Source organism: Phocoena phocoena, chromosome 8 (genome assembly GCF_963924675.1).
Source record: "Phocoena phocoena chromosome 8, mPhoPho1.1, whole genome shotgun sequence".
In the NCBI taxonomy this organism is placed as follows: domain Eukaryota; kingdom Metazoa; phylum Chordata; class Mammalia; order Artiodactyla; family Phocoenidae; genus Phocoena; species Phocoena phocoena.
The window spans coordinates 9317930-9331724 of NC_089226.1; the positions used below are offsets into that span (position 1 = coordinate 9317930).

The 13795-nt window shown below is 36.4% G+C and overlaps 1 protein-coding gene across 1 annotated transcript in view; it reads right to left on the reverse strand.

Moving 5' to 3' along the window:
• Positions 1–13795, reverse strand: part of CCDC15 (coiled-coil domain containing 15) — a 58419-nt gene that overhangs the window by 15689 nt on the left and 28935 nt on the right. The window contains exon 12 of the mRNA XM_065881631.1: positions 12981–13084. Within this exon, the coding sequence (XP_065737703.1) occupies positions 12981–13084 (104 nt within the window). The remainder of the gene's footprint in view (positions 1–12980; positions 13085–13795) is intronic.

A 13795-nucleotide genomic window follows, 5' to 3' on the forward strand; every position in this document is an offset into this window, starting at 1 on the left:
CCTAAAGGATATTAAGAATAGAAAAGATCTTTGAAATATTTAAATAGAATTCTGCCTAAAGGATACCCTAGACAACCTCATGAGGATTCTTCCAAGCCTCTCTCTTCTAACCCCAATCCAAAATACACACACACACACACACACTTTTTTACTGCAGCAGTTTTTGTCAAGTTGCTTTTAGGACAAGAGTATTATAACATATCTCAAAGGGGAAAAAAATGTGAGAATAAAAACATACCAAAGGAACTATTAAACACCTCACAGGAAAACTATTCTCACCAGTGGACTGCCACATAAAAATTTCAGAAGTCTTTGTACTCTCTATAGCAAAATAAACAAGATATTCAGCAAGGGGTCCCTTACAATATAGATATTGCTTAGGCTCCCAAAATCAAATATGCTAATGATAAAAAATTGAAAATCAGAAAGAATAGAAAAAAATGATTTACTTCCACCAGTGAAAGATAATTCTTTTTTTTTTTATTTATGTATTTATTTATCTTTGGGTGCGTTGGGTCTTCATTGCTGCATGCAGGCTTCTCTCTAGTTGTGGCAAGCGGGGGCTACTCTTTGTTCTGGTGCACGGGCTTCTCATTGCAGTGGCTTCTCTTGTTGCGGAGCTCAGGCTCTAGGCGCATGGGCTTCAGTAGTCGTGGGGTGGGACACGGGCTCAGTAGTTGTGGCTTGCGGGCTCTAGAGCACAGGCTTAGTAGTTGTGGTGCACGGGCTTAGTTGCTCCGTGGCATGTGGGATCTTCCTGAACCAGGGTTTGGACCCATGTCCCCTGTATTGGCAGGTGGATTCTCAACCACTGTGCCACCAGGGAAGCCCTGGAGTGCAAATTTTAAGATCATATTTTTTCAATTTAAGACTTTCTATTTTATTCTATTTTAAAGATTTCAGTTCTCTGGTGAAATTCTCCATATTTTCATCTATTCTTTCCATCTTTTCCTCTATTTACTTAAAGATATTAATCAAGTGTTTTAAAGTCCTTGTATGATAACACCAGTATCTGTGGCATCTGTAAGCCTGCTTCTGTTAGCTTTTGGTTATCTGGTCTTATCTCTTGACATGCCTAGAAAATTTTGACTGAATAATATTGTTTTAAAATTTTTTACAGGCTCCAAATTATGTTATCTATGACCAGAAAGTTTACCCTTTTCTCTGCTAGGCAGAGAGTGCAGCATTCATCACTTTTATCCAATCAAAACACTTGAGCAGAAGCAAGAACTACAATCCTGCAGCCTGTGGAACAAAAACCACATTCACAGAAAGACAAAATGAAAAGGCAGAGGGCTATGTAATAGATGAAGGAAGAAGATAAAACCCCAGAAAAACAATTAAATGAAGTGGAGATAGGCAACCTTCCAGAAAAAGAACTCAGAATAATGATAGTGAAGATGATCCAAGACCTCGGAAAAAGAATGGAGGCAAACAAAGATCGAGAAGATGCAAGAAATGTTTAACAAAGACCTAGAAAAATTAAAGAACAAATACCTAGAAGAATTAAAGTGCCCACAGAACATTCTCCAGGATAGACCACATCTTGGGTCACGAATCAAGCCTCAGTAAATTTAAGAAAATTGAAATTATATCAAGCATCTTTTCTGAACCATGAAGCTATGAGATTAGAAATCAATTACAGGGAAAAAAAACTTAAAAAACACAAACACATGGAGAATAAACAACACATTACTAAATAACCAAGAGATCACTGAAGAAATCAAAGAGGAAATCAAAAAAAACCTAGAGACAAATGACAGTGAAAACATGAAGATCCAAAACCTATGGGATGCAGCAAAAGCAGGTCTAAGAGGGAAGTTTATAGCAATTCAAGCCTACCTCAAGAAACAAGAAAAGTCTCAAATAAACAATCTAACCTTACACCTAAAGGAACTAGAGAAAGAAGAACAAACAAAACCCAAAGTTAGTAGAAGGAAAGAACATCAAGATCAGAGCAGAAATAAATGAAATAGAAACAAAGAAAACAATAGCAAAGATCAATAAAACTAAAAGCTGGTTCTTTGAGAAGATAAACAAAATTGATAAACCTTTAGCCAGACTCCTCAAGAAAAACAGGGAAAGGAATCAAATCAATAAAATTAGACATGAAAAAGGAGAAGTTACAATGGACACTGCAGAAATACAGAGCATCATAAGAGACTACTACAAGCAACTCTATGTCAATAAAATGGACAACCTGGAAGAAATGGACAAATTCTTAGAAAGGTATAAATTTCCAAGACTGAACCAGGAAGAAATAGAAAATATGAACAGACCAATCACAAGTAATGAAATGGAAACTGTGAATAAAAATGTTCCAACAAACAGAAGTCCAGGACCAGATGGCTTCACAGGTGAATTCTATCAAACATTTAGAGAAGAGCTAACACCCACCCTTCTCAAACTCTTCCAAAATATTGCAGAGGAAGGAACACTCCCAAACTCATTCTACAAGGCCACCATCACCCTGATACCAAAACCAGACAAAGATACTACTAAAAAAAAAAATTACAGACCAATATCACTGATGAATATAGATGCAAAAGTCCTCAACAAAATACTAGCAAACAGAATCCAACAACACATTCAAAGGATCACACACCATGATCAAGTGGGATTTATCCCAGGGATGCAAGGATTCTTCAATATATGCAAATCAATCAATGTGATACACCATATTAACAAATTGAATAATAAAAACCATATGATCATCTCAATAGATGCAGAAAAAGCTCTTGACAAAATTCAACACCCATTTATGATAAAAACCCTCCAGAAAGTGGGCATAGAGGGAACCTACCTCAACATAATAAAGGCCATATACGACAAACCCACAGCAAATATCATTCTCAATGGTGAAAAACTGAAAGCATTTTCTCTAAGATCAGGAACAAGACAAGTATGACCACTCTCGCCACTCTTATTCAACATAGTTTTAGAAGTACTAACCACTGCAATCAGACAAGAAAAAGAAATAAAAGGAATACAAATTGGAAAAGAAGAAGTAAAACTGCCATTGTTTGCAGATGACATGACAATATACATAATCCTAAAAATGCCACCAGAAAACTACCAGGGCTAATCAATGAATTTGGTAAGGTTGCATGATACAAAATTAATGCACAGAAATCTCATGCATTCCTATACACTAACAATGAAAGATCAGAAAGAGAAATTAAGGAAACAATCCCATTCACCATTGCAAAAAAAGAATAAAATACCTTGGAATAAACCTACCTAAGGAGGTAAAAGACCTGTACTCAGAAAACTATAAGACACTGACGAAAGAAATCAAAGATGACACAGATGGAGAGATATACCATGTTCTTGGATCGGAAGAATCAACATTGTGAAAATGACCATAGTACCCAAAGCAATCTACAGATTCTATGCAAGCCCTATCAAATTACCAATGGCAGTTTTTACAGAACTAGAACAAAAAAATCTTAAAATTTGTATGGAGACACAAAAGATGCCAAATAGCCAAAGCAATCTTGAGGGGAAAAAATGGAGCTGGAGGAATCAGACTCCCTGACTTCAGACTATATTACAAAGCTACAGTAATCAAGACAATATGGTACTGGCACAAAAACAGAAATATAGATCAATGGAACAGGATAGACTGCCCAGAGGTAAACCCACGCACCTATGATCAACTAATCTATGACAAAGGAGGCAAGGATATACAATGGAGAAAAGACAGTCTCTTCAATAAGTGGTGCTGGGAAAACTGGACAGCTACATGTAAAAGAATGAAATTAGAACACTCCCTAACACCATACACAAAAATAAACTCAAAATGGATTAAAGACCTAAATGTAACACTGGACACTATAAAACTCTTAGAGGAAAACACAGGAAGATCACTCTCTGACATAAATCACAGCAAGATCTTTTTTAACCCACCTCCTAGAGTAATGGAAATAAAAACAAAAATAAGCAAATGGGACCTAATGAAACTTCAAAGCCTTTGCACAGCAAAGGAAACCATAAACAAGACAAAAAGACAACCCTCAGAATGGGAGAAAATATTTACAACTGAATCAACAGACAAAGGATTAATCTCCAAACTATATAAACAGCTCATGCAGCTCAATATTAAAAAAACCAACAACGCAATCCAAAAATGGGCAGAAGACCTAAATAGACATTTCTCCAAAGAAGACATACAGATGGCCAACAGGCACAAGAAAAGCTGCTCAACATCACTAATTATCAGAGAAATGCAAATCAAAACTACAGTGAGGTATCACCTCACACCAGTCAGAATGGGCATCATCAGAAAATCTACAAACGACAAATGCTGGAGAGGGTGTGGAGGAAAGGGAACCCTCTAGCACTGTTGGTGGGAATGTAAATTGATACAGCCACTATGGAGAACAGTATGGAGGTTCCTTAAATAACTAAAAATAGAATTACAATATGACCGAGGAATCCCACTACTGGGCTTATACCCAGAGAAAACCATAATTCAAAGAGACACATGCACCCCAGTGTTCACTGCAGTGCTATTTACAATAGCCAGGTCATGGAAGCAACCTAAATGCCCATCGACAGATGAATGGATAAAGAAGATGTGGTACATATATACAATGGAATATTACTCAGCCATAAAAAGGAGCAAAATTGGGTTATTTGTAGAGATGTGAATGGACCTAGAGACTGTCATACAGAGTGAAGTAAGTCAGAAAGAGAAAAACAATTATTGTATATTAACGCATATATGTGGAATCTAGAAAAATGGTACAGATGAACCGGTTTGCAAAGCAGAAACATAGACACAGACATAGAGAACAAACGTATGGAACCGGGGGGGACAGTGAGGAGTGGGGGGATGAACTGGGAGATTGGGATTGACATGTATACACTGATATGTATAAAATAGATAACTAATAATAACCTGCTGTATAAAAAATAATTTAAATTAAATTTAAAAATTCCAAAAAATTTTCAAAAAAAAAGAAGTTCATCCACATGAAGAAGTTCATCCACATGAAGAACTGTGCTCAAGGTTACATAGCCAATAGGTAGAAAATTCAAACCTAAGACTATTTGATTCTTAATTTGTGCTATGAACCACTATCCTGCCACATATGCAAATTGCATATCCTCAGCATTCAGTACAGTGCCTGCCACGTGGTAGGCTTTAACATTCAACAAACATTTGTTTTATTGTTGAAACAATAAAACAAGATAATATATGAACAAGATAATATATGAAAGCCCTTATAAATTATAAAACTCTGCATAAATACTATTATTTCCTTCCACCCTGACTCAGTTTTTGTTGATTTTTCTACCTCACCATCCTTATCCACTTCCCCTGTAAACACACATTTATCCATCTAGGTCCAAGTGAAATGTAATAATTTCTTTAACACTCCATATGAAATCAGTAATCCCTCTTCTGTGCTCTCAGGGACTCTGTACTTACTTCTATTATAATAATTATATAACCCATTTGCATACAATTCTTTCCCCATCCACCCTAGATTATGAATTCTTCAAGAAAAGAAACCACATTTTATTTATCTTTGTATTGCTTGTGCCTAGGACAGTGTCAGGATATGAAAGATGCCAAATTCATATCTGCTGAATAAATGCAGAATCACTCTCAGACCCAGATAAGACGGTAGGTCCTTGCCTTGGAACTCATATTTTTTTCCCAGCTTTACTGAGATATAATTGACAAAAAATACTGTGTAACTTTAAGGTATACAATGTATACCAATACTTTTAGATAGCTAGATAGACAGACAGAAAGACAGATGAGAACATACAAGATCTAGTCTCTTAGCAAATGTCAAGTATATAATACAGTATTGCTAACTATAGTTACCATGCTCTACATTATTAGATCCCGGAACTTATTAATCTTATAACTAAAAGTTTGTACCTTTTGACCAACATCTCATTTCCCCCACCCACCAAGTCCTGGCAACCACCAATCTATTCTCTGTTTCTGTAAGTTCAACTTTTTAAGATTTAACATGTCAGGTCATAAAGTAGTTGTCTTTCTTTATCTGACTTATTTCACTTAGTATAATGCCCTCAAGTTTCATTCATGCTGTCACAAATGGCAGGATTTCCTTCTTTTTCGTGGCCGAATAATATTCTGTTATATTTGCACCACATTATTTTTATCCATTCACTTGTTAATGGACACTTAGGCAGCTTCCATGTCTTGGCTATTGTGAATAATACTGCAATGAACATAGGAGTGCACATATTTCTTTGAAATAGTGATTGAATTTCCTTCGGATATATATCCAAAAGTAGAATTGCTGGATTATATGGTAGCTCTACTTTTAATTTTTTGAGGAACCTCTATACTGTTTTCCATAATGTCTATACCAATTTATATTCCTACCAAGAATGCACAAGTGTTCCCTTTTCTCCACATCCTTGCCAGCCCTTCTGTCTTGTCTTTCTGATAACAGCCATTCAAATAGGTGTGGTATCTCATTATGGCTTTGATTTGCATTTCCATGATGATTAGTAATGTTGAGCAATTTTTCACGTACCTGTTGGCCATTTTTATGTTTTCTTGAAAAAAATGTCTGTTCAGGTCCTTTGCACATTTTTAAATTTTTTTTTCTATTGGGTTGAGTGAGTTCATTATATATTTTGGATATGAACACTTATCGGTTACACAGTTTGCAAATATTTTCTCTCATTTCATACAATTCCCTTTCACTTTGTTGTGCAGAAGCTTTTTAGTCTGATGTAGTCTCACTAGATTTTTTTTGCTTTTGTTGCTTGTGCTTATGGTATCATATTCAAAAAATTATTATTAAGACTAATGTCAAGGAGGTTACCTCTGTGCTTTCTTCTAGGAGTTTTACAGTTTCAGGTATTAAGTTCAAGTTTTTAATCCATTTTGAGTTGATTTTTGATAGTGTAAGATAGGGTCCAATTTAATTCTTTTGCATGCTGCTGTCCAGTTTTCCCAACACCATTTATTGACAAGACTATCCTTTCTCCATTGCATATTCTTGGCTCTCTCATCACAAATTAATTGATTTATTTCTGAACTCTTTATTCTGTCCCATCATATATGTATCTGTTTTTATGTCAATACCACACTATTTTGATTACTATAGCTTTTTAATATAGTCTAAAATCAGGACGTGTGATGTCTCCAGCTTTGTGCTCCTTTCTCAACATTGCTTTGGCTATTCAGGGTCTTTTGTGGTTCTATATGGATTTTAGGGTTGTTTGTCTATTTCTGCCATTGGAATTTTGATAGGGACTGCATCTGTGGACTGCTTTGGGTAGTATGGATATTTTTAACAATACTAACTCTTCCAACCCATGGGCATGAAATATCTTTCCATTTAATTGTGTCTTCTTCAATTTCTTTCAACAATGTCTTATAGTTTTCAGTGTAAAGATCTTTCACCTCCTTGGTTAAATTTACTCATGAGTATTTTATTCTTTTTGATGTTATGGTAAATAGGATTGTTTTCTCAATTTCTGTTTTCAATAGTTCATTGTTAATATATGGAAATACAACTGATTTTTGTAAATTGATTTTGTATCCTGCAACTTTACTGAATTCATTTAGTTCTAACAGATTTTTGGTGGAGTCTAAGGGTTTTCTGTATATAATATCATGTCATCTGTAAATAGTCACACTTTTAATTCTTCCTTTCCAATTTAATGTTTTTATTTATTTTTCTTGACTAACTGCTCAGGCTAGGACTTCCTGTACTATGTTGAATAAAAGTGGCAAGAATAGGCGTTTTTGTCTTGTTCCTGATCCTAAAAGGAAAAGCTTTCAGCTTTTCACCATGGAGTATGATGTTAGCTATGGACTTGTCATATATGGTCTTTATTATGTCAAGGTATGTTCCCTCTATATCCACTTTGTTGAGAGTTTTTATCATGAATGGATGTTGAATTTTGTCAAGTGCTTTTTCTGCGTCTACTGAGACAATCACATGATTTTTATCTTTCATTATGTTAATATGGTGTATCACACTGATTGATTTGTGGATTTGAACCATCCTTGCATCCCTAGAATAAATTCCACTTGATCCTGGTGTGTGGTCCTTTTAATGTATTGTTGGATTCAATTTGCTAATACTTTGTTGAAACTTTCTGTAGCTACATTCATCAAGGATAGTAGCCTGTAATTTTCTTTTCTTGTAGTGTCCTTGTCTGGTTTTTTTTTTTTTTTTTTTTTTTTTTTTTGCGGTATGCGGGCCCCTCACTGCCGCAGCCTCTCCCGCCGCGGAGCACAGGCTCCGGACGCGCAGGCGCAGCGGCCACGGCCCACGAGCCCAGCCGCTCCGCGGCACGTGGGATCCTCCCGGACCGGGGCACGAACCCGCGTCCCCTGCATCGGCAGGCGGACTCCCAACCACTGCGTCACCAGGGAAGCCCCTCTTGTCTGGTTTTGATATCAGGATAATGCTGGCCTCATAATAAGTTTGGAAGTGTTCCCTCCTCTTCTATTTTTTGGAAGTTTGAGAATGATCAGTGTTAATTCCTCTTTAAACGTTTGGTAGAATTCCCAGTGAAGCTGTCTGCTCCTCAACTGTTGTTGGGAGGTTTTTGATTACTAATTCAATCTCCCTACTTGCAATTGGTCTGTTCAGATTTTCTATTTCTCCATAATCCAGTCTTGATAGGTTGTATGTTTCTAGAAATTTATCCATTTTTCTTAGGTTGTCCAATTTGTTGGCATATAATTGTAAATGGTAGTCTCTTATAAACCTTTGTGTTTCTGTGGTGTCAGTTGTAATGAGTCCTCTTTCACTTATAATTTTATTTATTTGAGTTTTTTTCTTGGTTAATCTAGCGAAGGATTTTCAATTTTGTTTTATCTTTTCAAAAACCAATTCTTAGTTTTGCTGATCATTTCTATTTTTTCCCTATTCTTTATTTCTGCTCTAATCGTTATTTCCTTCCTTCTATTAATTTTGAGCTTAGTTTGCTCTTCTTTTTCCAGTTCTTTCAGGTGGAAGGTCCGGTTGTTTATTTGAGATCTTTTCTCTTTATAAACTTTCCTCTTAGAAATGCTTTTGCCATATCCCATAATATCACAAGATTTTAAAAAATTTCCCTTTTGATTTCTTCTTTGGACCACTGGTTGTTCAGGAGTGTGTTGTTTAAATTCCATGTATTTGTGAATTTTCCAATTTTCTTCCTGTTATTGATTTCTAGTTTCACACTATTGTGTTTGGAAAAGATGCTTGATATAATTTCAATCTTCTTGATTTGTTAAGATTTGTTTTGTGGCCTAACATATGATCTATCCTGGAGAATGTTCTGTTTGTTCTTGAAGAGAATGTTGTTTTCTGCTGCTGTTGGATAAAATGTTCTGTATATGTGTGTATAGATCCATTTGGTCTATAGTATTACTCAAAAGTGCTGTTTCCTTATTGATTTTCTTTCTGTACGATCTATCCATTGTTGAGAGGGGGGTATTAAAGTCTCCTACTTTTACTGTATTGTTTATTTCTCCCTTCAGTTCTATTAATATCTGCTTTATATTTAGATGCTCCGATGTTGGATATTTACAATCATTATGTCATCTTCATGAATTGATCCTTTTATCATATATAGTGACTTCTTTGTCTATTGTGACCCTTCTTTTTTAACTTAGTTTATTTTTTCTGATACAAGGATAGGTATCCCTGCTCTCTTTTTGTGAGCATTTGCATGGAATATCTTTTTCCATCCCTCCACTTCCAGCCTATGTGTGTCCTTAAAGTGAGTCTCTTACAGGCATCATTCCCCTTTTAAGACAGTGTGGTATTGGCAAAAGAATAGACAAATAGGTCAATGGCACAGAACAGAGAACCCAGAAATAAACCCTCACAAATACACTTAACTGATCTTTGACAAAGGAGCAAAGGCAATATAATGAGGCAAAGATAGTCTTTTCAACAAATGGTATAGGAACAACTGAATATCTGTGTGAAAAAAAAAAGGAATACGGACACAGACCTTATACCCCTTACAAAAGTTAACTCAAAATGTATCAGAAAGCTAAATGTAAAACACAAAAGTACAAAATTCCTAGAAGATAACACAAAAGAAAATATAGGTGACTTTAGGTACAGCAATGACTTTTTAGATATAATATCAAAGGCATGATCTATGAAAAAAATAATTATAAGCTGAATTTCATTAAAATTAAAAACATCTCCTCTCCAAAAGACAATGTCATGAGAATGAGAATTCAAGCCACAGACTAGGAGGAATTATTTGCAAAAGACACATCTGATAAAGTACTATTATCCAAAATATACAAAGAACCCGTAAAACTCAAGAATAAGAAAACAAATAGCCCAATTAAAAAATGGGCCCAAGACCTGAACAGACACTTCACCAAAGATGATATACAGATGGCTAGTGAGCATATGAAAAGATGCTCCTCATCATGTCATCAGGGAAATGCAATTTAAAATAACGAGATAACACACACTCCTATTACAATGGCCAAAATTCAAAATGCCGACAGCATCAAATGCTGACAAGGATGTGGAGCAACAGGAACTCTCATTCATTGCTGATGGATTGCAAAGTGGTACATTTTGGAAGAAGGTTTGATAGTTTCTTAGAAAAGTGAACATCCTCTTACCATACAATCCAGCAAATGTACTCCTCAATATTTACCCAAAGGAGTTGAAAATTTATGCCCACACAAAACCTGCACATGGATACTTATAGTAGCTTTATTTGTATCTGCCAAATCTTGGAAGAAACCAAGATATCCTTCAGTAGGTGCATGGATAAATAAACTGTAGTACATCCAGATTTTAGAATATTATTCAGCACTAAAAAGAAATGAATTATCAAGCCATGAAAAGGAATTTGAGCAATCTTAAATGCATAATACTAAGGGGAAAAAGTCAGTCTGAACAGGCTACATACCGTATGATTCCAGCTATATGATATTCTGAAAATATTGGGTTGGCCAAAAGGTGCCTTTGGTTTTTAAGTAAAAATAAAAGATACATTTTTTCATTTTCACCAAGAAGTTTATTGAACAGTGTATTCACCCTTTTGTTCCACTACCTTCTGCCATTTTTCAGGCAACTTCATAATTCCATCTTCCCAAAACTTTTTACCTTTTTGAGCAAAGAACTCTTCCAGGTGCCTTTTACAGCTTCCAGGGAATTGAAATTTTTTCCATTAAGAGAATTTTATAAAGACCAAAATAAATGGAAATCCGAAGGTGCAGTGTCTGGTGAATGTGGCGGGTGAATCAGAAGTTCCCAGTCAAGCTGTAATAGTTTTTGCCTGGTCATCAAAGAAACCTGAGGTCTTGTGTTATCCTGATGGAAGATTATGCGTTTTCTGCTGACTAATTCTGGATGCTTTTCATCGACTGCTGCTTTCAGTTGGTCTAACTGGGAGCAGTACTTGTTGGAATTAATCGTTTGGTTTTCCAGAAGGAGCTCATAATAGAGGACTCCTTTCCAATCCCACCACATATACAACATCACCTTCTTTGGATGAAGACTGGCCTTTGGTGTGGTTGGTGGTGGTTCATTTCGCTTGCCCCACAATCTCTTCCATTCCACATTAGTGTACAGTATCCACTTTTCATCACCCCTCACAATTTGTTTTCAAAATGGAACGTTTTCATTACGTTTAAGTAGAGAATCGCATGCGGAAATACGGTCAAGAAGATTTTCTTCGCTTAACTTATGTGGAACCCAAACGTCAAAGCGATTCACATAACCAAGCTGGTGCAAATGATTTTCAGCGCTTGATTTGGATATTTTGATTATGTCGGCTAGCTCCCGTGTGGTATAATGTTGATTGTTCTCAATTAATGTTTCGATTTGATTGCTATCAACTTCAACTGGTCTACCTGACCGTGGAGCATCATCCAGCAAGAAATCTCCAGCACAAAACTTTGCAGACCACTTTTGACATGTTCGATCAGTCACAGCACCTTCTCTGTATACTGCACAAATATTTTTTTGCATTTCGGTTGTGTATTTAACCTTTCTTGAAATAATAAAGCATAATATGCCAAAAATGTTGGTTTTTTTCTTCCATCTTCAATACTAAAATGGCTACACAAAAATTCACCAATTTTGATAAGTCTTTTCTTAAATGCACGCTGATATGACAGCTGTCACATACAATCTAACAAACTTATTTTGAATGAAGTTAAAGACAACTAATTGCTACTAGAGTCATCTTACACAAAAACCAAACGAACCTTTTGGCCAACCCAATAGCAAAACAATGGAGCCAGTAACAAGATCAGTGGTTGCCACAGGCTGGGGGAAGGGAGAGATGAATACACAGAGCACAGAACATTTTTAGGGCAACAAAACTATTCTGTATGATACTACGTTTGTAGATACATGTCATTATACATTTGTCAAAACCTATAATAATGTACAACACTGAGACTGAAGCCTAATGTAAAATATAGATTATGATATGTCAATGTAGGTTTATGAGTTGTAACAAATGTATCACTGTGGTACAGGATATTGACAGTGGAGGAAGCAGTCCATGTGTAGGGGCAGGGAGTAAATGGGAACTTTCTGTACTTTCTGCTTAATTTTGCTGTGAACCTAAAACTACTCCCAAAAAAAGTCTATTAAAAAAACCATAGCTCTTAACCATCTTTTAATACAACGACCCAGATCAAAAACAGTTGTTTCGGGCTTCCCTGGTGGCGCAGTGGTTGAGAGTCCGCCTGCCGATGCAGGGGACACGGGTTCGTGCCCCGGTCCGGGAGGATCCCACGTGCCGCGGAGCGGCTGGGCCCGTGAGCCATGGCCGCTGAGCCTGTGCGTCTGGAGCCTGTGCTCCGCAACGGGAGAGGCCACAACAGTGAGAGGCCCGCGTACCGCAAAAAAAAAAAAAAAAAAAAAAAAAGTTGTTTCCACTTTGGATAAGAAGGTAAAACCACTGCTTGATTATTTCTAAAACCTAGCTTCCAAAATCATCCTAACTGGTAATTTAAGGCTCACAATGAGGATCAAAGAACTTACTTTTCAATTTTCTTCCTTTGTTCTTTTTGCCTCTGTTGTTCTTTCACTTGTTCTCTTTCAATATCCATGAAAAGTCGTCTATATCTCAGGTACTGCTTTTGACGCTAAAGAAAAGAAGTTAAAATTGTTAGGATTCCGCTCTCAGAGGACTTTCCAAAAAAGGAAAATCCTTGTGCCATAGACAAGAAAACTATATGACACAAAAGTCACAGGGAATTAAGTCCTTAATTTCCTTCTATTTATGGTGACTCAGGATAATATCACATATAGCAAGAGATTTATATTTTCAAGCACATAGCTATTAGATGTAACAGACAAATCAGAGAAAGAAGTACTAATTTAGTTTGCACTTAGCATGGTCAGTTGTCAATAGCCCTTGAGGAAATGATTATATTTAATATGATAAGATACATACTATATTTACTCTGTGTTCCCAAGTAGTAAGTACCACAGAAGCAGAACCAAAGAAAGAATGTAAGAGGTATTTTATAACAGAACGTCACTTTAACTTTCCAAAATTAAAACCACACTACAAAAGCACACTCTAAGCCTAGCCTAATATGGTGGGGAGGAGGGAGGGAAGACTGAGGAATATCAGAGCATCATACTTTTAAAGGGAACAAGTATAATAAAAGCAAATGCTGGGGCTTCCCTGGTGGCACAGTGGTTAAGAATCTGCCTGCCAATGCAGGGTACATGGGTTCGAGCCTTGGTCCGGGAAGATCCCACATGCCGCGGAGCAATGAAGCCTGTGCGCCACAACTACTGAGCCTGCGCTCTAGAGTCCGTGAGCCACAACTACTGAGCCCACGTGC